The sequence below is a fragment of the Lonchura striata genome, chromosome 6, assembly GCF_050655825.1.
Source record: "Lonchura striata isolate lonStrDom1 chromosome 6, ASM5065582v1, whole genome shotgun sequence".
NCBI lineage: Eukaryota > Metazoa > Chordata > Aves > Passeriformes > Estrildidae > Lonchura > Lonchura striata.
In genome coordinates this window covers 35,517,142-35,539,772 of record NC_140708.1, presented here as the reverse complement: position 1 = coordinate 35,539,772, position 22,631 = coordinate 35,517,142, and the positions used below count along the sequence as shown (strand labels likewise).

The 22,631-nt window shown below is 43.2% G+C and overlaps 1 protein-coding gene across 2 annotated transcripts in view; it reads right to left on the bottom strand.

Annotated features, from left to right (window-relative positions):
• Positions 1–22,631, bottom strand: part of GRK5 (G protein-coupled receptor kinase 5) — a 147,389-nt gene extending 124,758 nt beyond the window's left edge. The window contains exon 1 of one of the 2 annotated variants that reach the window (XM_021529270.4): positions 22,406–22,631. In XM_021529270.4, coding sequence (XP_021384945.1) covers positions 22,406–22,457 — 52 coding nt within the window. In that variant the 5' untranslated portion in view covers positions 22,458–22,631. Of the gene's footprint in view, positions 1–21,923; positions 22,198–22,405 lie in introns of those variants that run through there. The other variant, XM_085582910.1, reaches the window with a different exon arrangement.

Here is a 22,631-nt window from a genome sequence, read left to right as displayed (position 1 = left end):
TCATGCGTGGGTGCTTGGATCAAAACATATCAAAAATCAGTGCTAAGCATCAGATTTCAGCTGTCCAGTGATCCCTGGCTGGCAACAAAAAAAGCCTTTCCCAAATATTTTCTTATGGGACAGTCAAAGCATTACGCCTTCCTCAGTCATCTGGCTCTAGTTACTGCCACAGAAAAAAATCCAGATTACAGAGGCCAGTAGTACAGTCCAAGGTGTGACTCTGGTTCAGGCAGAATTGCCTACAATTCTTAAGTGCCTAATATAATATATAAATAGTCCAAATTATGTATGTAATTAAAAAGTAAAATAACTCAGGAAAGCAAGTTTAGCCTTCACTAGAGACCCAGATGCAGTGCAGGTGTGCTCAAAGTTTTCTGAGCAGTATTTATCATAAAACATTTTCAAGAGATCCTAAAGCTTTCCAGCCCTTTGTAGCTGTAGCATTCTGCAAGAAAACCCTTTTTTTTTTAATTGTGAATGTATTAAGTGGCAGAAGATGAAAAAATACACCCTGAAGGGTGGTATTTCCTTTGGGGAAATAAGGAAAGAGGGGATTTAAGGGAATTGAATGCTACAAATGACATAAAACAAGGATGATGGCCATGAACATGTCAGACTCTGCCACGAGGCGAATGTGGGGTGATGGCACTGGCAGGAGAGCTTGTGGACCTTGGGGTAAAAATGCAAGAACCAGAGTTTATCACAGCAAAGCCAGCTGAGAGGCCCAAGAATGACTGTGGCAAAGGGAGAGGAATCACAGCCAGGAAGAAAGTGTTGGCATCTCCTGCACAAATTCTGAGTGGTTTCAGCCATTAGTGCAGGACTAATTCTCTGGGACTGTCACTCAGCCGACTGCATACTCCTGTGTCTGTATGTAAGAGGAACATGTGTCATACAAAGACAGGATGGAAATGCAGCTATTCATGATTACCCATTTTGATCCTTTTCTGTAACATCACTTCCTCTGGCTGCTTCGAGAGCGATCTGCAGCCTCTTTGCTAACGCACAGCAGCGCAACTGGGGAAAGTAACTCCAGTTAAAATATCCTCCCTCTGTGTGCGTGCGAGGACGTAGTTCCCCTCCCATTGTGTTCCTGGGGACACCCTGAACAGTGCCTGCCCAGTCTCTGATTAGGCTCGGCCACCTTATCAGCTGGCCAAGCACGCACAAGTCAGATCTCATCACCATCCTCTTCTTATCCCCGCTCCAGTATTTCCCTGATGTTTTTTCTTACGTGACTGCCCGCTGCACTTGAGGGCCACAGTTTTGGTGGGGACAGGAGCCCTGTGAGGAGAGAAAACAAAGCCAGAGCTCGGTGCAGCCTGCCCAGGTCCTGGCCAGATAAGGCTCCGTGAGCCGCGCAGGGACCAACTCACCCACGGTCTGCCCCAATCTGCTGCGGCCAGCGAGGCTCCCCTGGCTGCTGCTCACCAGGGCTGCTCATGGCTCCACGATAAAGATGTGGCAACAGCTGTTTCCACACACACACAGGAGCCAAGGGCCGTGATAAGAGACTGAAACTCTCTGCACCAAAAGGGAGGCACAGGCAGAAAAGCTTGAGGGGGCACCACTTCACACGGCCAAACACACAGAGTTAAATAACTCTTTTCAGCAGGTAGGAGGAAGGGATAGAAAAGTGACCTTTCCCATTAAGAATGACATATTTGTTTTGTTTCCCTACAAGCCAATTTTTCTGGCATCGTGACATGCAAAACATTTTGAACTTTCTAAGGAAACTGTTATTAAAGCACTGAACATTACTGCGAGGGTGCGTTCGAAAAACAGAACAATTAGGCATTTCAAAGTTTATCTAACTTAGTCACTGGTACCTTTCAAAATTGTCACCATGAAACACAAACAGTTGTGGGGGGGGGGGAGTTAAATTATTCCTATGTACAATACCTCGCCTATAGGAAGAACAAACCCCTTGAAAATGTATCTTTGTCTATAAGCCACCCACTACCTTACTGCAGTCTACTAGTGCACATACTGGAAAAGGAAGGTTTTCTGAGACAAAGGTGGGGGGGTTTTAGGACACAAAATCCCTTAGGGAAACAGCTCTGTGGAGCTGAGGGTCCAGCAGCCCCAGGTTTGGCAAAGTGAGAGCAGAACCTGAGTCTCCTGGGAAGTTATGTGATGTTATCTTCTTTAATCTCCGTATAATTCACCATTCCAGCTCAGCTTCTACCAAGCTCCCCAGAAAAATTTTGCAGAGCCACTGCCAGTATTTAAGGCTCTCCAAAAATTCAGGCAGACAGAAGAGGAAATTCCACACAACGTGCAGAAAGTCTGAATGAGGGGGTTCTGCTAGATAACAGGAAAGGTGGGGCTGAGCTTGGGCTAGCACTTCCTTAACCAATTGCATGAACTTCTCAAAGAGGAGGTTTAAGGTATCCAGAGGAGGTTTGCCTGTGATGTCAAGGGACTGCCTGAACAGAAAAGGAATTTTTAAAAAAGCACAGAATTTGCAAGGAAATGTAATTCACTAAAGGAGAAAACTATCTACTTCTGAGCTGCTCTGTAAGAACAGTAATGGGGAATTCATTAGCTTGTTCCTGCTGGGAGAGTTTTGAGTTTTTCATGAAGTCTAAGTGAATCCAACCTGTCTTATTTGAAGCCAAATCACCTTTCCCCCTCTTAAAACACAGAAGATCTCTTTGAATTTTATTCAAAGTGCTGAAGAGCACAGAGTACCTTGGTGCAGACCCTACTATTCCTGGAACGTGAAGCATCTCTGACCAGAAACATTAGGGAGGCCTAGAAATAAATGCCATTACTTCATTACATTGCTGCTGAGCTTCTCAAAACAATCTTGAGAGGAACTGTAGGTGAAGAAAGGACAGAGGACGTGATGGCATTTTGCTCAGAGAAGCAGGAGAGGACAGAACAGACGAGACAGCCAGTGGCTGAGACCTGGTGTTCAGCCAGGTCTGCAAGTGGGGCTATTTTAGCTCGGGAAAGAGAGAGGTGCAGGGGCAACAGCTTGGTGTGAACAGCACTGCTCAGAGCTGCCAAGCCTCTTGCCCAGCACTGCTTCTAGGAACTGAGGCAAGAAGCTACAATGGGGGCAGGTAACAGTAAAAGAAGCTGGGACCTGGCTGTTGATTTAGGGGTGAATGTCATTGAACGCAGCTGGAGGCTCCACGGCTGTTGCAAAGAAGAGGAGCTTTGATTCTGGAAGAGGGGGTCATTGCTGGAAGCTGCAAAGAAAGTGGGTACAGAAATCCAGAAAAAGGATCCCATCTCCCAACAGGTTTAAACAAACACTAAATAAAAAAAAAAAAAAAAAAAAAAAAAAAAAAAAAAAGAACTCCCAGGAAACCCAGTAAGACTTCATACCATGTATGAAACCACAGAGGGCTTTAGAGCCTAGCACCCAAACTGGGAACCCAAATAACTGGGATTTCCAAAGAATCCCATTGCTTTCATTCCCTTTCAATGCTAAAAGTCTTTTCCATACAGGAAAAGGATCTATTTATGTTTCATTAGTGCCAGTTTTGTGTATACCAATAAACTGTGTGTATATAGGAAAGAGGGGAGTGTGCTATGCAGCTGTGAGCTTTCTGGGTAATTGCTTGTTTTCTCTTTCTGAGCAAAATAAATACAACAACAAAATTCAACAGGGCATACCAGCACATCTATTAAGGCTGTGCATTTTCCATCAGATTCCACTGGTATTTGTCTTAGGCTGAGGAGCCCAGTCTATGGTATCCTTCATAAACAGGAGCTGCACAAACACATTTCCTAAACCAAATAAAATAATACCCTGACTTGACACAGAGCAATGTAAGGCAGGGATGCCAAAATGCCAGCTACACTGATGTTAAAGTATTTAAGAAAGAATTCCCTCTGCAGCATCAGCAGCATCAACACATTTTGTCTTAAGTCTGGGAGCCTGTTCCTTACATATGCACTCCGTCCCCCAGGTTGAAAGGTTTTATAGGACACCACAGACTGAGCTGGGTTACTCACTTTTCTAAAAAAAAAAAAAAATTATTTCAGCATCAGTTTTGGTAATGAGAAATGTTCCATGTTCTGAGAATGCTTTTGGAGTTTGAAACTCCTAAAATGCATTAAAACTGTGATTTTAAAACAGAAACATTGCAACACTTAATACCCTGAAGCTTAACAACACCCTGGGCAGCAGCTGAATTATAAAGTTTTACAAGATGAAACAAAAGAAAGTTTTCATAAATGATTTGCAAACACCAGGCTTCTAAATCACAGTCTGTAGCATGGTGTACTTCCACTAAGTAATAACAGATATTTCAGGTCCCAGGCTGCCAACTGGCAAAACCTACTGGTGTTCATATACTTTGGAAACAGGTCCCAGACTAGACCTTAAAGCAGACTGACGTGGGGATGACTGCCTAATGATACAAAGATTTAAGAAGAATTTTTGAAATTCTTACAGGTTTTGCTCCTAAGTCACCTTCCAGAGGTGGACTCTGAAACCAGATGTTTTCTACTTTGAAGCAAGATGAACTACTCACACGCATACATTTTTCCACACATAAGGGTTTGGGGAATAAAGTCATATTCAAAGGTGAAAATCAAATATCTTTAATAACCTCTCCAAACACCAGTCATTTTTCTTTGCAGGAAAGAACATTGTCCCAAAGTGTTTAAAGTAAGTTATAAATCAGAAAACAAAAATGGAAATATTTTCCATATGCTTAATTTTACACTGTAATTATTCATTAACAAAGTCTACGGCTACATGTTGTTACACTTATGGGAGTTCAAACACTATTCTCTACTATTTTAAATACGTTATTCAGTTCGCTGCTAACTGCAGACATTTATTAGCTCCATATTTCACTGGCAGCAATTATTGCTGGGAGCTATTCCCTCACAACCTCTGCAGATCACAGGGAGGCACCTGTGTGGACGTAGCCAAGTCCTAACTCTCCTAAACTGCCTGAAAACTTCCACTCCCTTTAAAAGAGCAGGTTGCAAATAAAACTTGCTATCACCGCTATTTTTTTTTTTTTTTATGCATGCTGGCAGGTGGCACGGCCTCGGGGAAGGCAGTGTGGCAGTGACACACAGGTGGCATCAAGCTGGTTTAGCCCCACTCTGCTCTGAGCACTGGCACCACGCACCCGACACCCCTGGGCCTCCCCGCAGCGAGCACGTGGAGTCCTGCGTTTTATCATTTGGGAGCAAAGGCCCCAGGGTTTTCTCTTCCTTCTTTCTACTCATTCCCCTGAGAAGCTGTGGGTTCCCACATAGCAGTTATTTCTTCAATGCTTTCCAGAGCAGTTCTTTGTTTTTCTTGTAAATGAGTTTGTTGATGCAAACCAAGATTTGAATCCCACTGCTGTCAGATGGGGTGGGCAGCGTGTTCTGTCTCAATTCCCTTGTGACTTCAGTAGGGAGCCACAGTATAGCAAGAGCTCTTGTTTTCCACTGTATTTTATTGCACTTGTACTTTGGAAAATCTCAGATCTTAATCTGCTTGGGTAAATTGTTTGGAGGAAACCAGCAGCCCTACAACCGACACACACTTTCCCCTCGTGGCAGCTATGGCGAAATGCTCTCCCAGCTGCAGAATCATTTGCGGTTTCAGATTCTAATTGCAAGAATTTGAAGCTGCACGAGAGGATGACTTTCTCAACTGGTTATAATCGAGAAGTGAGGTGAAATAACATGAATTAACCTCGTGGGCTGCAAATGGCTGCTTACAGTGGGGAGCTGAGATTTGTGAGTGAGTGATCAACAATCCCCAGGGACTTTCTGCTGCTTCTTGCTCAGAGGCTCTGGGGGACCACAGGCAAGGGGCTGCTCCTCACTCTGCATCTGTCCACCTGGGCCCATGGATTAGTAAAGCTTTCTGCTGCTCAGGGAAGAAGCTGCATCATCTTCCCTTGCCAGTACGGAGCAGCACTAAAGGATTCTGCATCAGGAGTGTTGCTATCATCAGAGGTAAACACTGAATATTTTAAAAAGTTCATAAGGAGGGCAGGAAACACTAATGGTCACTTCTGTAAAATTACTGAGCTGTCCACATAGCCTCTAGCAGCCAGCTTGTGAGGAAAGGTTAAGTGTCTACATAAGGCTTTCCATACCTACATGCTTTTAACTGTTGCTGAATTCAATATATGTGAGCTTACTGTAAGCTCATAAACTTTGCAGGAGTAATGCTATCACCCTTAAGGTATGTGTGTATTCCCTTCACATGTCAGCACAGAGCTGCCCAAAATTGAGAAAGCAAATCAGGATTTTCAAAAGCTGTCAGAAAATTTCATTAAGCCATTCCTATTAAAAAGAAAAATAATAAATTTTTTGGTGGTCAAATACGGATACTTAAGAAAATGTGAGGTATGCTTGGTTTCAGTGTCTCAGGAAGAACATGATAAGCAATAATCTCAAAAAAAAAAGGTCACGAAGAAGCAGAAAAAATTCACCTGGTTTAACTTCAGAAGAAAGATCAACCTGGACATAGTCCTGGGGTTTTCAATCAGCCAAAGTCTACAGTGACTTCAAAGGGAAAGTTCCCAGGGTGTCAGCTACAGGAATGTTCCTTGATCTGCTCAGACATCAGAGTAGCATTACTCATTACTCCTCTATAAGATAATTAATGATGACATGCATTTTTTAAAGTTCCTTTACATTACACAGCTAATGGAAGAAACAGGCTGAAAAATTAGTCCTAAAAACTAAATAGGGCATCATTCCTAAACAATTAGTGTAAGTTCCAAGTTCCTGTAGAATACTGATCCATGTATTACAAATTACTACAAAACAAATAAAATACGCTGATTTATATACAGAAAATAAAAACCACATGCTGCTCCACAGCAGAAGGGAACGTCATTGCATACTCTGTTTTCCATGTAACAGAGACACCTGCATTAATATTCCTTTATTAGATCCTTAAGTTCAGCAGCTTTACAGAACACAGGTCGGTTGCAGAAGAGATTTTGAGAATGAAAGATTAAACAGTTGACTTAGATGCACCACGTTAACTGGTGGTAGAGACCATTCTCCTGTTCTCCAGCCTCATCCATCACAACTTAAAAGGCAGGGAAAAAAATCTTCTATGCCACTGCTGGGATACACAACTGTGAATGGTGCTTGGTGGCCTGCTCTGCTCCAGTTTCAGTCTCCTGAGTCCTTTCCTCTTTCCAGGTGCAGGATTTACTCACAGTTAGAAAAATTGCTCACTTTCTAACTGATCCCAGACTCCTCTTAAACAGCTGGGAGTCTCTGATATGTCTCCTAGGTCTGGAAGTTTTTTGCTCCCAGGGGCTGGATGAAGGGGCCATACCCTGAGCCCTGTCCCCCTGCCCCTTCCCAGGCAGACAGGGAAGGGGGCTGAGCCCATGGCACTGCACAGCTGGGATGCAGCAGAAGGGAAAGTAATTCCCATCACTCAAAAGGCCAGCTACAGCATCCCCTAAGGGACCTGTATTTTACCCAAAAAGTAATATTATGACTTCATGAACAGCGTGCACAGTGAGAGAACAGGCAGAGGCAGATAGCCACAGAGAGGAACATTTACAAATGAGAGTATTCACCAGCACAGGTCACATCCCATCACTTCTCACCTTGTTGTAGTGGTTGCTGTGTGGGTTACCCTGGCCAGAAAAGGAGCTGCTTGTCAAATAACACTCCTTCAGTGCTAAGAACAAGGTGGAGTTGGAGCACAAACTACACTTAGGTCTGTGCCAGTTGTTACAAAGTGACATGAAAGCCTAAGCATATGATTATGTTTTAAATATCCAGATAGGAGTCTGGTCAGCTGGACTGATTACTGGTTACTGTATGCAGATGAATTACTGGATTCTTATTTTAATCTAAAAATAGAGGTTCAGGACCCTGCAAGAATGGTAAAAACAGTAAATCACAAGGGTCAGGAGAAAATTTTAAAACCCTACAGAATTCATGGAGTTCAGTAAATTTTGTGATCTCTGTGCTTACTTCATTGATATAGAGTGATTATTAATATTCCTGCATAAGCAGTAAGCTGAAGCTTTGGCTTATTTCTCAAACCAAATATGCTTTCTTGTGCTTTTTAGCTTAGAAGAAAAAAAAAAAAAAACACTCATGGCCACTGGGTTCAATGCAAAATGATGGTGACTTTGCCATGTTCCATTAAAAAAGAAATAATATCATAGAGCTTGAATTGAGCCTTTGCTTCCTGCCCAAATTTTGAGGCTTCCTTCTTTTGAAAGAAAACAAATACACACCTCATATAGAAGATCAAGACAGTGGCACAAGACAGGAGCTGTTGGAAAGATTAACACTGAGCTGTGTCAAGCTAAAGAAAGCTTCTCTCTCATACTGAAAAGAATGAATAAAAATTACAAGACCTGAGGAAGAGAAGGGGGAAGAGATTTCCCTTCCCTCAAATCAAACATGAACTATGGCATCAAATTAAGCATTAAGCACAATCAAAAATGGGGGGGGACGACTTAGTGCCTCATGCCAAGGACTACTTTCTAGACCACTAAATCCTGAAATAAGTAGGTAGAAAATCAGGGATATGTCAGTTGTGGCTCCTTTTGTATTGTTATTACTGTCTGCAGCAAGAGTATCAAGCAGGATTTGTGGTGTGTGTGATGGCTTAAGAGGGAAGAGATTAATATTTTATACAGCAGAAGTATCATGAAGCTGTTCCAAAGCATGGACAAAGCATGCAAACAAAAATGCAACTGTGGCCACTGTCAGAATCTACTTTAAAATCTATTTAAGAGCTGAATTTGTACCCACTGGATAGTGTCAGGGAATGCAGTGGCATTATTCTCAGACTAAGACAAAGAGTGCAAGATTCTAGTTGTAAAATTAATAGCTGTGTTTACAAGGTCTTTAAGAAGCTGCCTATTTTTGCTCAGTGAATCATTGCCCTTCTTTACAAAGTATATTTCATTAATCTTAGCAATGCACTCAAATCTCAGTGGAGTTGCTCTGCTTACATACCAAATCTGATGTTCTAAGTCTAAACTATTTGTCACAGTATTCAACTTTAATAAAATCTGTATTTATTGGAAGATACCGTTTCCTCACATTATCTTAAATCAAAACAACTGATTCTTGTCAAGTTATTTCTCTCCCTCTTTCCCCTCCCTAGAGGAAAACAGTATGATTTATAAAAAGCAAAATTCACTCCTGTGCAAAATTTTGCAATCCTAAAACTTAGCTTTATCCTCCAGCTGAACATCATCTACTAAGATCAAATGAAACTCCATCTGCAGTGAGATATTAGATGAGTTAATACATCACTTGATTGTGTTTTTTTAAACACAGTCATTGTGATTTGCAATCAGTCCAGATGAAAAGATAACATTAATAGTGCATATCTATGTTAGCAAAGCACCTGCAAATCTCATCACCTTTTTAATGAAACAAGCAAAATCTCCTTAAAAAACAGTCTTCCCACAATTATCTGCTGGAATTAGGCATCAGGCCCTCTAAGGACTTACACAAAATGTGGGGTTTTTTTATACAAGAAGGCAAGAGCCAGGAATGTGAAGAATTTCACTGATGAGCAACTGCTCAAATTGCCTCTGTCAACAAATTGTTCACCTTATGGGACTATTCACATCTGAAACTTATTACCTGCTTCAGTATTTATAAAATGGCATCTCCAGCTGGCACCTGCACTGGCAGGTTCACACAGGCAGCATTTCTACATTCCCCCTTCAAGATGTGATGCTGCATCCCAAGATCTGAGAGATAACAGTGAGCACAGAGATGAACAAAGGGCAGAGGTCAAAGCTTTGCTGCCTGCTCTCCTTGGTATCTGGCCCTAGAAACATGCCAGACCCCTCACATTTACCTCTTCCCTGCACAGAATGCACATTTTAACAGAATTTAATATCCAGTAGTTAATTCCCTATTTTAATTTCTTCTCAGCTCATTGTATCTAAAAGCTGATTTTTTTTTTTTTTTTCAAATCCCTAAGTATTTTTTAAAATTTAGGCCAGGGACTCTGAACAAAAGCATGCTCTATCCTCACCTTGTAAAATATTTCTGGGCTTCTAAACAAGTTTCATGCCTTCACACAGCTGGTAAACGTTTGCTTAAAAATATATTCCAACAATCCCTTTGAAAAAGATTTGTAACATATAGACTTGAGCTTCATCTTGGAAGCATCATTTATATAGCACACCCGTAAGTTTTTAAAAGCTGCCTTCTACTTACTTCACTCTTTGCAATTACCAGTTTGCTTATATCAACCACCACACAAAGGCCTTGGAGAGGTCACTCAATAAATAATAAATTTCCCTATCTGTTTTCCCAACTACGTTGACGAGCCAGTTTACTTCCTTCACTTGCCTCCATGAACAATCCCAGTGTCGTGGTATTATTCAAGCCATAACCTGCTATATAAGCAAGGATAAATTATTAGCAACCTGAAATGCTGGCAAGGTTAATCATTAACTTGTTGTGCAGTCAGATTACAGCATTACTTTTAGGCAAAGCTCAGTGCAGTGCAGGCTCCTACCTGTGCCACCTCCACAGCCCTTGGTGGCCTCTGGTATTTATGACACACAGAAAAGAGAGATGTGTTCCCCAGGAGAGCTGGAGGCAAGCAGCATCCCAAAAAAGGAAGAGAAAACAATATGCTGAATCCATCAAAGATTGTTACTTCATAGACTTTTCACAGCCAAATAAACATTCTGCAGCTGGAGGTCTGCATGAGCCAGAATAACAAATGTCCCGAGACCTGCTAGAGATTTTGGATTAGGCTGTCTGATGGAAGAGGTTGATCCTGTGCATGCATGCATGGACAGAGGCAAGTATTTTGTGTACAGGTCCTGAAGATTAATTACCTGAAAACACCTTTTTCTTTTTTGTTTTTCTCCCATGACTGGGGATGAGGATGGGGGTTCATTTCTCAGTGTGTTGTGGCCAGTGGCCCACTGGCAGGTATCACCCTCCTCTGGGGGTTTAGGAGTGAGCACTGACCTTACAACAGCCTCAGAGATTTGATGGGTACATTTTGCAGTGCCCATTTGAAGAGTGTTCACCTGGGACCTTGTCCCTCAGCCCTTGGTGCAACCCTCATTCCTTTGCCACTCTTCAGTTGTCTCAGGAATGGCTCCTTCAAACACTGCCATCAGCTGGCAAATTCCTACATTTCTCATTCCCTTTTCCTCCCCACCTCTGGAAGAAGCTGGCTGTACTCACAGCTGCCCGGGCAGGTGGATTTTGACACTTTTGAACAGTGATTTTTTTGGCAGTGACCTTCCCCAGCAATTCTTAAGAAACTAAACTGTTTTTGGAGAGGGCGCCCTGCTGTGAGTCAGTAGCAGCTGACAAGATGGAAAATCAGGGATAAGAATTTGACAGAGGAGCAGGGCTGCTCACATGGTGCCACAGAGATCTGCAACAGGACTCAGACTATTCAGTGTATTTATAAATGGTCTGGAAAAGAGATAAATAACAAGATGGCATCTGCTGCCAAGATGAATTTCTTCAGGACAGTTGTAACAAAAACAGCCTGCAAAGAGTTGCAGGAGCATTTTGCAGTACTAAATCACTTAAAAAATTAGGAGGGAAAAAAACCCTATATTCTGTTTCAGCACAGTATTCCTCATGAAGGAAACAACTCTTGCTATATCCACAAACAATGGGCTCCAAATTAAACATTGCAGCTCAGGAGACAAATTTCTGAGGTCACCATCAATAGGCCTGGTAATGAATACTTGTGGCAGTGGGGAAAAAACACAAACAAACATCAAGTGAAAATGGTGACAAGAAGAAAGTGCAAAGTGCTCAGCATCACTGTGCCACTGCCCGCAGTGCACACCAGTGCCAGGTAGTTTTGGCCACCCAATTCATAAAAGGACACAGAATTAGAAGATGAAGAGGGATAGAGATGACATGCTTGGACCTTTCAGCCTGGAGATACACTACTTATTAGAGGACATGATAAAAGGTTATAAAATCTGGATGGTCTAATATAAATCACAGAAGCAATGAAATCAACATATTAAAAAAAAAAAAAAGTTAAAACCAAACCAACACAGCAAAAACCCAGAAATACTTGATTGATTTGTGGATAATTCCCTTTCTTCCCCCTCCAAGACACTTCCACATCTTCACAATGACTGTTTTCTGAGGCTGCCAAAACATAAGTCGAACATTGACCAAGTCCCTCACGAAGGACACATGTGGGGAAGCTTGAATGCTTTTCTTACATGATGGAACTCATCATCACAGAAAGCTGCTCAGGCCAAAAGCTGAAATGCGATCCAAAAAAATGTATTAAATACATTAACAAAGGATAGAGCCCTCTGTTAAGTCCCACAGGGTCCCTTCTGCTCAATAAGTCCCTCGAATGGGAGGCTGAAAAAATCAGTCTGAGGAGGGATTTTGATATCCACACCTTTCCACAGGCACCTGAAGGAGATTTACCTCAAATGCTTTTCTGTTCTATCACCAGCTCTCCAAACCAGAGTTTTGTGGGTTTTTTTTCATTCCTGAACCATTCCTGTCTCTCACCCAGCAAAGAGTGAAAGGAGATGCACACTAAACACACAAGACTTGCAGGACAGGTGCATGGTAACCCTGAGAGAACCTTACATAACATGTAAATCATCTGGATAGTTCTTCCCAAAACTCTGCTCCTGCTGAAGTAAACAAAGCACAAACTTTCCCAGATGTGTGCTTCGTGAGGAATTCTCACTCAACGTATGATTTTTAATTTGGCATCCTCAGAAAACACAAAAGCGTGATTCAAAGATGGAATGTAGATGTGGAATTGCTACAGAGGGAGATAGAAAGGGTTTATTCATAGATTAGTCCAAACTCCTGTGTTTGTAAGCTTTTTCACAGCTTCCAAATGTTGCACTGGGCAACTATCCTTCCTCTCATAGCAAGATTAAGGATGAGTATCTAGATTTCCCTAATTTTCCATAACTGATAGCCAAGTAAAATCTCCTCTGCACAACTTGCATGGTGAGCAGTTGCATTTTTGTGCAACAAAAGAGGAAAAGTAGGTTTTTCCACTGATTGCTGCAGGAGAAAGGTTTGCTGTGCAAGCAGCAAGATCACCCCTACAAGAAAAAACCCTATTGATTTCCATAGTTCTTTTCACTAAAACTCCTCCTCCTTCATAGAGACCCAGAGCACTGGGAAAATAAAAGAAAACACTTCTGTAACAACCAAAACTGAAGAAGATGGAAGAGAGAACATTGGCTGGAAGAGGTTACCAATATAACCTTCATCCCCAGGAAGAAACAAAATCTAACCTAAGAGGGAAGAGGAGGATGAAATCAGCAGAAAGCTAAGGACAAGCATTAAACAACACCAATATGAATGAATATGTATCTACATACATCTATATCTTCCACAGAGATTCTGGCAGCCTTGGCTAAATGATGATTTAGTCTGGCATCCATTCTTTCCAACTCATCAGCTTGTTAAAGGTGTCAGTTCCCCTGCACTGCCTACAGGAACGTTTTGATGGAAGTGTCACGGAGGACTCACTGGTGCTGTTTTCACTTGGCACCATTGACATCTTCCCTTTGTTTCTCAATCTCTTCTTCTTCCAGCTGCATTTTTCTCCTTTTTTAGCCTTTTTTTTTATTTTTATTTTTTTTTCCCAGAAGAGGAGATCTTCCATCAGTGCCTTCTGCAGATGCTGCTAAGTGAACACCACTGCAATGTTACAGCATTTCTCCATTTTCCTGGCAGGTAAGCTCTTTCCTGGGACACACAAGATAAAATTGAGGGAGAATTCTGAGGCAGGCAGAGTCTAAAGCTTTCACTGTAAATAAAGACTTCCTATATAGCCATGAAGGTCTCTCCTAACACATTCATGGAGAGGAAAAAAAAGAACAGTTTCAGTAATTTTAGACAGGAGCCTTGTCACACAGACTAAACACTGACCAAAGAGCAACCAAGGATAATAGGAGTGTGTAAATACATGAAGCCTTACATGTGGCCAGGAAACTGACATTTAATCCAAACTAATTAAATGTGTTTTAAACAGTACATCAAAGACTTCTCAAATTCAAAGGTGGTGTCAGAAACAGAAGACAGGGAAAATAAACTAGACAGAGAAGTGGGAAGAACAAAATATGGGAATTTTGGTCTAGAAAAGTTTAGACTACTCCAACAGGGAGAGGAAATAAAATCATCCAAATTTATTCGCAGGGAAATGATGCTAGGAAAAAGGGATGGGTCCAGGAGCACTGGGAACCAGCAAACAGCATCCAAAAAAGTCATCATTCTCCACACCCACACAAGGTAAAGATTGGCCCTTTGAGTCGCGAAGCAAAAGAGGTATTGGATGAAAAATACGGTCACTTCTAGAACTTGCAACATAACCTCAGCCTACCAGGAACAGCCAGGCTCACAGTGAAATCATGCATTCAATGGCACCCAAGAGAATACTCAACCAAGGCAAAAAATAGCTGCTCCAGCTTATTCACCGCCTCTCCGGCATCCTGGGGACAACGGGAGCTCCTCAGCAGGAGAAACTGCCCAGAAAACCCTGGTGAAATACCCTGGGGGTCCTGCCCCTTCCCCAGGGCCTGTCCCCACCGCAGAAGCTGTTCTGGCTGGTTTTGGGGTGGGGCGGGGTGAGGAGCAGCTCCAGCCTCGCTGCGTGGTCGGGGAGCCCATCACCAGGAGGGAACTGCGATGCTGAATGCACAGAATCTGAGCTGGGCCATCCAAGCTGACAAAAAAGAACAAATCCTGCTGAATTTGGCAAGACCGTAACTGGTGAGGCACAGAAAGTACCTGGAAAAATGAAAACTGCAGCAAAGGGATTGCATGAGTAAAGGAGATGGGAGTAAAAAAAAAAAAACAACAAAAAAACAAACCAAGATTGCTTGGGCTCATTAAAAAAAATCTAGAGAGACACACCCATAAATGGAGTCGTTTTTACACCAAAATGTTTTGTACCTTAAAAAGTACATGGCAGACCAGGGACAAAATGACGTAGCAGGTTTCCCAATGGCTTCCAGTAGTTTCCCTTTAGCTCTCTGCATGTGGTTTTACTGCTGGAACAGCTCTGCTGCAGTGAGAGCTGCCTGCTCCCTGAGCACGAGCAAGCTGCATTTCCAACCAGCAAGCAGTGCCCATGAAGACCATGGGACTACTCATGCATAGCAAACACATCCCTAAGGTGCTGGGAATAATGGATATAGACATTTTTCAGCCTTGGCTGTACCACTAAAAACTTCTCTGTGAATAACTATTCTCATCCTGGAACACAGACAACCTTCACTATTTGCATTATTTGCTCCCAGGTCTGAATTGAGGCTCGAGTACCTGTGTGTAATTTTTCTCCTTCCAGCCTCCCCTACTTCCCTGAAGAACTGCTTTTGACAGTTTTTTAACCATATCTGAAAGGACCTTATATGAGCTAGAAGCAGCTGAGCCAGTTGAACAGCCTCATCCATCTTCCTCCTCACCTGTGTTTTGTTCCATCCTTTCATTTTTAACAGGCAACTTGGTGCATTTTTTTTTAATTAAGTAAAATACCCATCATCTTTGCAATATTTTCTTTAGATTGTTTACTTTAATTTTGGTTTCCCTACTTAATCTTTCTCACAAAGCTGTACGCGTTTTTAAATCTTCCAAGGAAAATAATTACAAAGATAATCCAGCTGAGTGTAATCAAACTGCAGGGTTCTTTATTTTCCTGGCCTTTTAATTTAATTTCACATCCTGTGGTCTTAAAGAAATATTAGGATTATATCATCTTGTTATTGTTTAGATTACATGCCAGTAAAAATAGGGGGTAACCAATTCTTTTCTTCCCCACTGCCACACAAAAAACTCACATAGCACACAGAATATTTTCAAAATAAAGATGCAGGGGAAGATCTCAGATGAGCATGAGTTAGATCCCCAACTCCCAATTTTCTGTCCTGTGTTTATTTGGATGAATTTTTACATGAGAACAGCAACTGCTTTGATAAAGTAATCTGCTTTTAAAGTTTTTCAGTACAATAATATGGATCCTGATGTGATATTGTAGCTTTCCCTGGATAAATACAAACCAGAAATCATCCACAGAGTAACACTGGCAGAAAACCAGCATGGGAGAAGAATCAGTCAGCTGAACAGCAAAACCACAACTGGTGTCTCTATCCCTGCAGGAGCACCCTGCCCCATCCCAGCAGTCAGTTTGGAGGTTTGTGGGGATCAGAACACATCTGCAATAAGTCTGACTACACAGCTGGGGCTTCAGACCTTCCCTGCAAACATCAAAGTCCTCAGCACACAGGTCTTCATCCTCTGAGCTGGGAAGAGATCCCTGGCAGCTCTCAGCTAGCACAGCACTACCTGCAAAGGGAGCTCATTTTCCAAGAAGTCAGCCAGGATGCAATTGTGGGGTCTTTGTTGTGTATTTTTTTTTTCTCCAGGAGTAACATATTGTGCTGTCCACAGGTATAAATATCAGCCACCAAGCAGGTGTAACATACCACAGGGCCTAAAGCAGCTAAGTCAGAGCTGCTGAGTTCCTCTTGAGCTGTTTCTCCTTCAAAATGGGGCAGCACATGCCAACCAAACTCACTGGGGAAAAAGGCATGGACAAGTAGGGCTCATCTTGGGGCAAAACTGTGTTTAAAATTTTCATTCTGGAGCTGTTTAGCACAAAGACACGTGGGTTGGTTTGGTCCACGTGCTGCTGCTCTGGCAACAGTCAGCACAGCATCACTAAAACCACCTCTTTTGGGTATTTTTGACTAAGTTCTCAGAGTATTCTTAACTAAGACAAAAAAAAAGTGTCATAAAGTTATGTCAATGTCTTGTATAAGTACTGAAAATTCTTTTCTGAGTGGATAATTTCAGCAACACTAAGTTAAAACCTCCTCAGAAAAAGAACATACTGATAACAGAGACAGGCAGTCTCTTAGATTTATTATTTTGCACTTGAGGAAAGCAATCCCATGAGATTAATGGAGCAGATGTAAGTAGTTCTACTCAAACCTCCACAGTTAACATTTGTACTAAAAGTTTTACTACATAATAGGTTCTCTGTGTTAATAACCTGGCTCGCTACTAAATATTTTTTAAATGCCTACAAACCCAACAAGACAGATAGCAATCAGGCCATAACAGTTCCACACAACGACACAGGAAGGAGCATGGTCCTCTCTCCAGTGAAAAAGTCTAGATGGAAGAGTTCTTGATTTCTCCAGCATTGCCACATCCCCAGCCCTGCTGCCCACATCTGCAGACTGGAGAATCCCAGAGTGTCCACCAAGGGCATAGCTACAGCTCTACCTTGCTCTGCATCAGCCCTGCTATCAAAAAAAGATTTAAAAAAAGAGCATAGAAAATATATTTCAAGCCAGTTCTACACAAACATTTGCCCTAAGCCATGTGTGGCTACAGAACTAATTGCCTTCTCTAAAAAGAAATTTTGAAGTGATTCTTATACATTCTTTACAGAAAATCCTGAAAAATCCTCTTTTCTGAATTTCTTTGATTAAAATACGAGATAGTCTTGAATCTTCTGGGTACTTTTTTTTCCCCAGAAAGAACTGGTTCCAGGAAACTATTTTTTTAAAACTACTGCTTGAAAGCACCCTGTTGCATCTGAAGCAATGGCTGACTCCATTCTTGAAATACTTTTTTTGAAAGCTATTGCAGTGGTGAGCCTCTCTTGAACTCAAAAAAGAAAACTAAACTGAGACACCACATGGAAGCTTCCTCTGCTTACAGTCACAGAAAGCATTCTGGGTTTACTTCAAGGGATGGAGGATAGGACCTTAAATTCTGCATTCAGTGCAACCATAGAGTTTTGGCCATCACTACAGCCACCTTCTTTCCTTCAAAATATGCTTTTCATTGTTCTCCTGCCCTTTTTCCAACTGCTCCGCAGCCAAGTTCTTGGAAAGCAATCACACTTCATGTTTAGGATTTATTGCTAGTCTTCTGCCAGCATGGACACACACAAATCTCTCCTGTGATCATCCTGCAAAAGCAAGCTAAAAATACAGCAATTTATGAACATTTTGCATGTTATACGGCATCAGTGTGCACGCATCAAAACATTCTGAGCGTATAAAAGGTCGGCCCTTTTGTCTAGGCCAATAGAAGGCTCTGCTTGGGTGCCATAAATAAGCTTATTTTAGAATTCCAGCCTACCTAAAAAGGGAAAAAAGCATTTGCATTGTGTTTCAGTGGTTGAAGATGTTTTTTTACCACTGTTATGTGGTAAACTTTGCGCTTTAGAAACTCTAGGTTTGACAAAAAAAACCACAGTTCATCTTCCAAAGTGGCTGCTTTAAAACTAATGACTAAATTAGACATCACAGTTATCATTAAAACTTGAAAGTGGTGAGAATTGTCTGTTTGTACAAATTTTTTAAGGATTTTGCAATTTTAGTCTCAAGTTGTATTTCTGTTTGGAAATGTGTTTTGGGTTGTCTGAGGAAGCTCATACCCACAGAAGCATCAGGAAAGGCTGATTTTATGGCTAGGAAGAGCAGTTCATGAGGTAGAATATTCAGGTGATCACCATGCCTTGGTCATGCTTCTCAGACCATATTGTTTATTTTTATTACAAACACTGTAGATTATTTTTATTACAAACACTGTAGTTTATTTTTATTACAAACACTGTCCTCTTTGAAAGGCTTGTCTTTTATCAGCTTATTGCTTTTGACAGGCAAGGGTAGATTCAAGACTCTGTGGATACAATTGAAATTCCAGATTAGGATTGTTAAAATTCTTTTGAGACCTTGGGAAACTCTTTTTGGTCTCTCCTGGCTGCTTGTTTCTGATGATGCCCTCTGTGAAACCTCCCCAGATTTGGAAGGTGAGCTGGGACTCACTGGACTGGTTGCTGGCAGCGTGGTGGATCTCCAGCGCTCGTGGCTGGGTGGTTCTGAGCCTCAGCCACCACTGCTGGGACCCAGGAACACCAAGGCTGGTGGAAAGAAAAGGCAGAGAAATACTTTAGACTGCCAGAAGGCAGGGTTAGATGGGATGTTGGGAATGAATTGCCCCTGGGAGGGTGGGCAGCCCTGGCAGAGGATGCCCAGAGCAGCTGTGGTGCCCCTGGATCCCTGGAAGTGTCCAAGACCAGGCTGGACAGGGCTTGGAGCAGCCTGGGATGGTGGAAGGTGTCCCTGCCATGGCAGGGGGTGGCACTGGATGATCCTTGAGGTCCCTTCCAACCCAACCATTCTATGATGTCACGAAGATCCAGATAAATGTTTTATCACCTCATAATCTGGGGTCCTTACTCAACCCAAAATGAGTGCATTTGTTATTGTTTTTATTTTCTTTTTATGAGTCTCATCTTTCTTCCCTTTTTATCTGATTCTTCTCCCCAGGCAATACTAGATAGTTCCCAAATACCTATTTGGTTCCTATAATTAAACCAGATGTATTTTCTGTTCAGTCTGAAAAGGGATTAGCGATTTGTGAAATGGGACTTTGCATTCAAGAAATTACAGTTGAGGAAAAAGCATAAATTTACTCCTAATAAATAATGAATGGACTTTCAAATGCAGTAAATCTCCATTCTTATATGTTCAAACTGACAGATTTCTGAGTATAACAAGTACCTTATGTGTAATTTTGTGTCAAAATCTTCATATTCTGCAAAAAATATTAAAATGTCCTGAAATTTATTCTCTGCTCAAATGCATTTTTGTATGTGAACCACATTTACTCTTTTTGTTGCTCTAATAAGATTACTCATGTATCACATGGCATCAGTTAATTCTGGGTGTGCTTCTCATTGTGATCATCAGGATTGAAGTGCAAGTATTTGTGTAGCAGTTATAAAGCTTGGCCCCTGGTATTTTAACTAAAAAGCTCACTTTACATAAGGGGTGAAGGAACTTAGACAAGGGACTACGGGGGAAAAAAAAAAAAAAAAAGCTACCAAGGCCAGAGCAAAAGAGTTGCAAAATTTAAACCAATATTTGCTATAAAACATTTGTGGTGGCCACTCAGCCCTACTTCTGACTCCCTCAAACGTCCTCACTGCTGGATTTCACACTGCAGCTCTACCTAAACCTCTCCTTGACATTCCCTTTGCTATTGAGAGTAGGTTTGTGTTCCCCTTGCAATTCTGACAAAACTTCTGCCTTTACTAATATTTGCAGAGTGGTTCCATCATTTTTCTTCTCCTAATATTAAGGGTCACATTGCAGGTACCAACCAGCATGTTATTGACCTAATACAGCTTTTAATTTTGACTTCACAAGTGGAAACACACAGGCACTTACTTGGCTTAGCCTACACATTCATCCAGCTAAATCTATTGATGGAGTCTGCAGAACCTGGAACAAACTTGTTTTTGTTTTTAGATACCATAATCTTCAATATATTAACTCTTGGTCTTACATATGTTGTCTGCCTTCTTCATCTGCAATGAAAGCCACCCGCATTACTCGCTGCAAATTTTAAAACAACTTTACTCACAGCAGCTTGCAACAATAACTAAAATGTGACAACCTATCTCATACAGCACTAGTACTCATGGCTCTGTTGCCAGGTGCATCATTTTTCCTTGTTCTTCCTTTAAAAAATTTCATATCCCTCAAAAAAAAAAACAAAAAAAAAACTTTAAAATAAATTAGCACCAGGCCTCTGAAATATGTTGATATCTTGTTGGAGGTTCATACATGGTTTAAAGAACACTTGGAATGTAGTTTGGAGGAAATCTTGATAAATTTCTGCCATTTGGATTATAGCTAACAGCTTCTTTAATGCAACTCTAACACAATAAAGCAACATGACTGTAACCATCTTCCTGAGAATGGTAGAAAAGGACCATAAAACTGAGCGGCACATTTAAAATTGCTTGCAAAATATCAGCTCTCTGTAAACAACACACAATAACTGTAATTAATGCCAGTCCTTTAAAGTATTCCTAAAGTCTACTGAAATCTAAACCGGCATTGTGTGACTGGTGGCAACAACTGCATCCTAAACAACATTAAAAATGACAACAGAATATAAAATCTCCATCAGAAGTGAAAAAGTTATAATTCACTGATCTGCTGAACTCCTTTGCCCTTATTATTTGTAGAGCTTTTTTGGGAGGATCTCAGGACTTTACTCTTTAGCTAAGCCTCAAAAGTTCAACAGCCTGTGAGTTATATAAACACTATTTTACAATTTGAGTTATTTTCCCAGCAAAAGGATCGCTTCAGGGGCAGACTATTTGAATGATCTCTGTTCCAAAATGAACGCTGCTTTCCTCGGAGTCGCACAGCTTCAGAGCGGCCGAAGCTGAAGCCCACCCAAGCGGTGCCCAGCCGCGCTCGCAGCAGCTCCGGCGCTCCGGCGGACAGGCTGCAGGTTGTACCGCACCTAAGAACGCCAAACCAGCAAGTGCTTTCAGGGCAGAAACTCTGACCAAGGGCTTGGAAAAACGCCTTATTTTAAGCAGCAAGCAAGTAAATAAACACAAACATAAAAATGGGTTGGAGCAGACAGAAGGCGATCGCGCCTCGGCAGGGATGCCGCAGCCGTAAGACGTGTTGCTTGTGCGAGGCGCTCCCGCTCCAGCCGGAGGGATGCTCCCGGGCGGACGGGGCTCCGCGGGGAGCCCCGAGCCCCGGCCCCGCCGTGCCCAGCGCCCGGCTCCGCGCCCCGCAGCCGCGGGAGGATTTCCGCCCGCGCGGGGAGAGGAAACCGCGTCCGCTCCCGACGAAAGCCGGGGGCAGCCCGATCCACCGGTGGTTGTCGGGGCTCGGTTCTGCGAGCCCTCGGGGTCGGGACGGGGATGCCGCAGCCGGCAGCCGAGCGTCTTTGCAGGGCGCCCCGCGCCGAGCAGCGGCGGCTCCGCGCCGGCGGCTCCGGCAGCGCCCGGAGCATCCCCGCTGGCCGAGCGCGGCGGCGGCCGCGGGGGACAGCCCCCGCTCGGAGACCCCCGCGCCGCCGGGGGCGGGGGCTGAGCCCCCAGCCCCTCCGTCCGGCTCCGGCTGGGGACAAACACGCTCTCAACAATGGGCATGTTTGCAGCAACATGATCTCACCTAATAACGCCGAATAAGGCAATGACTGTACGGGGAAGCGATACGATCCTGCCGGTCTCACCACACGGCGCGGAAAGCTATTTGCAGATTTGCTAAGCCCTTTTGAATGAATGCATCTGCAGCTGACCTTTAACAATAGACGCTGAAATAGCACAATCTGTGGGACCAGATTTGAGGGGGGGAGGCGGGAAGGGGGAAGGAAGAGATGGGTGAATATTGTAATCTCTGCAATCTCATTCACTTCCTTTCCCAAACCCCCGCGCACAGGGAAAAGCAGCGGTATTTTCCTTTTCACCGGGGCTCTGTCTCAAACAAGCCGTTCCCAACGCCGGCACAGCCACATGGCACCCCGACAGCCACCGCCGGCGGGACCGGCGCGCATCCCCACCGGTGCCCGCCCGCATCCCGCGGGCATCGCTCCGCGGAGGGGCGACTGCGACAAGGATGCTCCAGCCCCCTCTCCCCTCCCGCCGCTCTCTCACCTTCCCTGGCTTTCAGCAAAACGGTGTTGGCAACGATGTTTTCCAGCTCCATTGACGAGCTCGGGCAGCGCAGGCAGCGGCACTGCAGCAGGACGTCACTCCGAGGTGCGGAGTCTCCGGGCGACCACCCGCCTCCTGCCCCTAGCGCGCTGTCCCCCCGCGCATCATCCCCGCCTGCCCGCCCGCTCCCCCGCGCTCCCCGGGCGGAGGCGGCGCTCCCCGCACT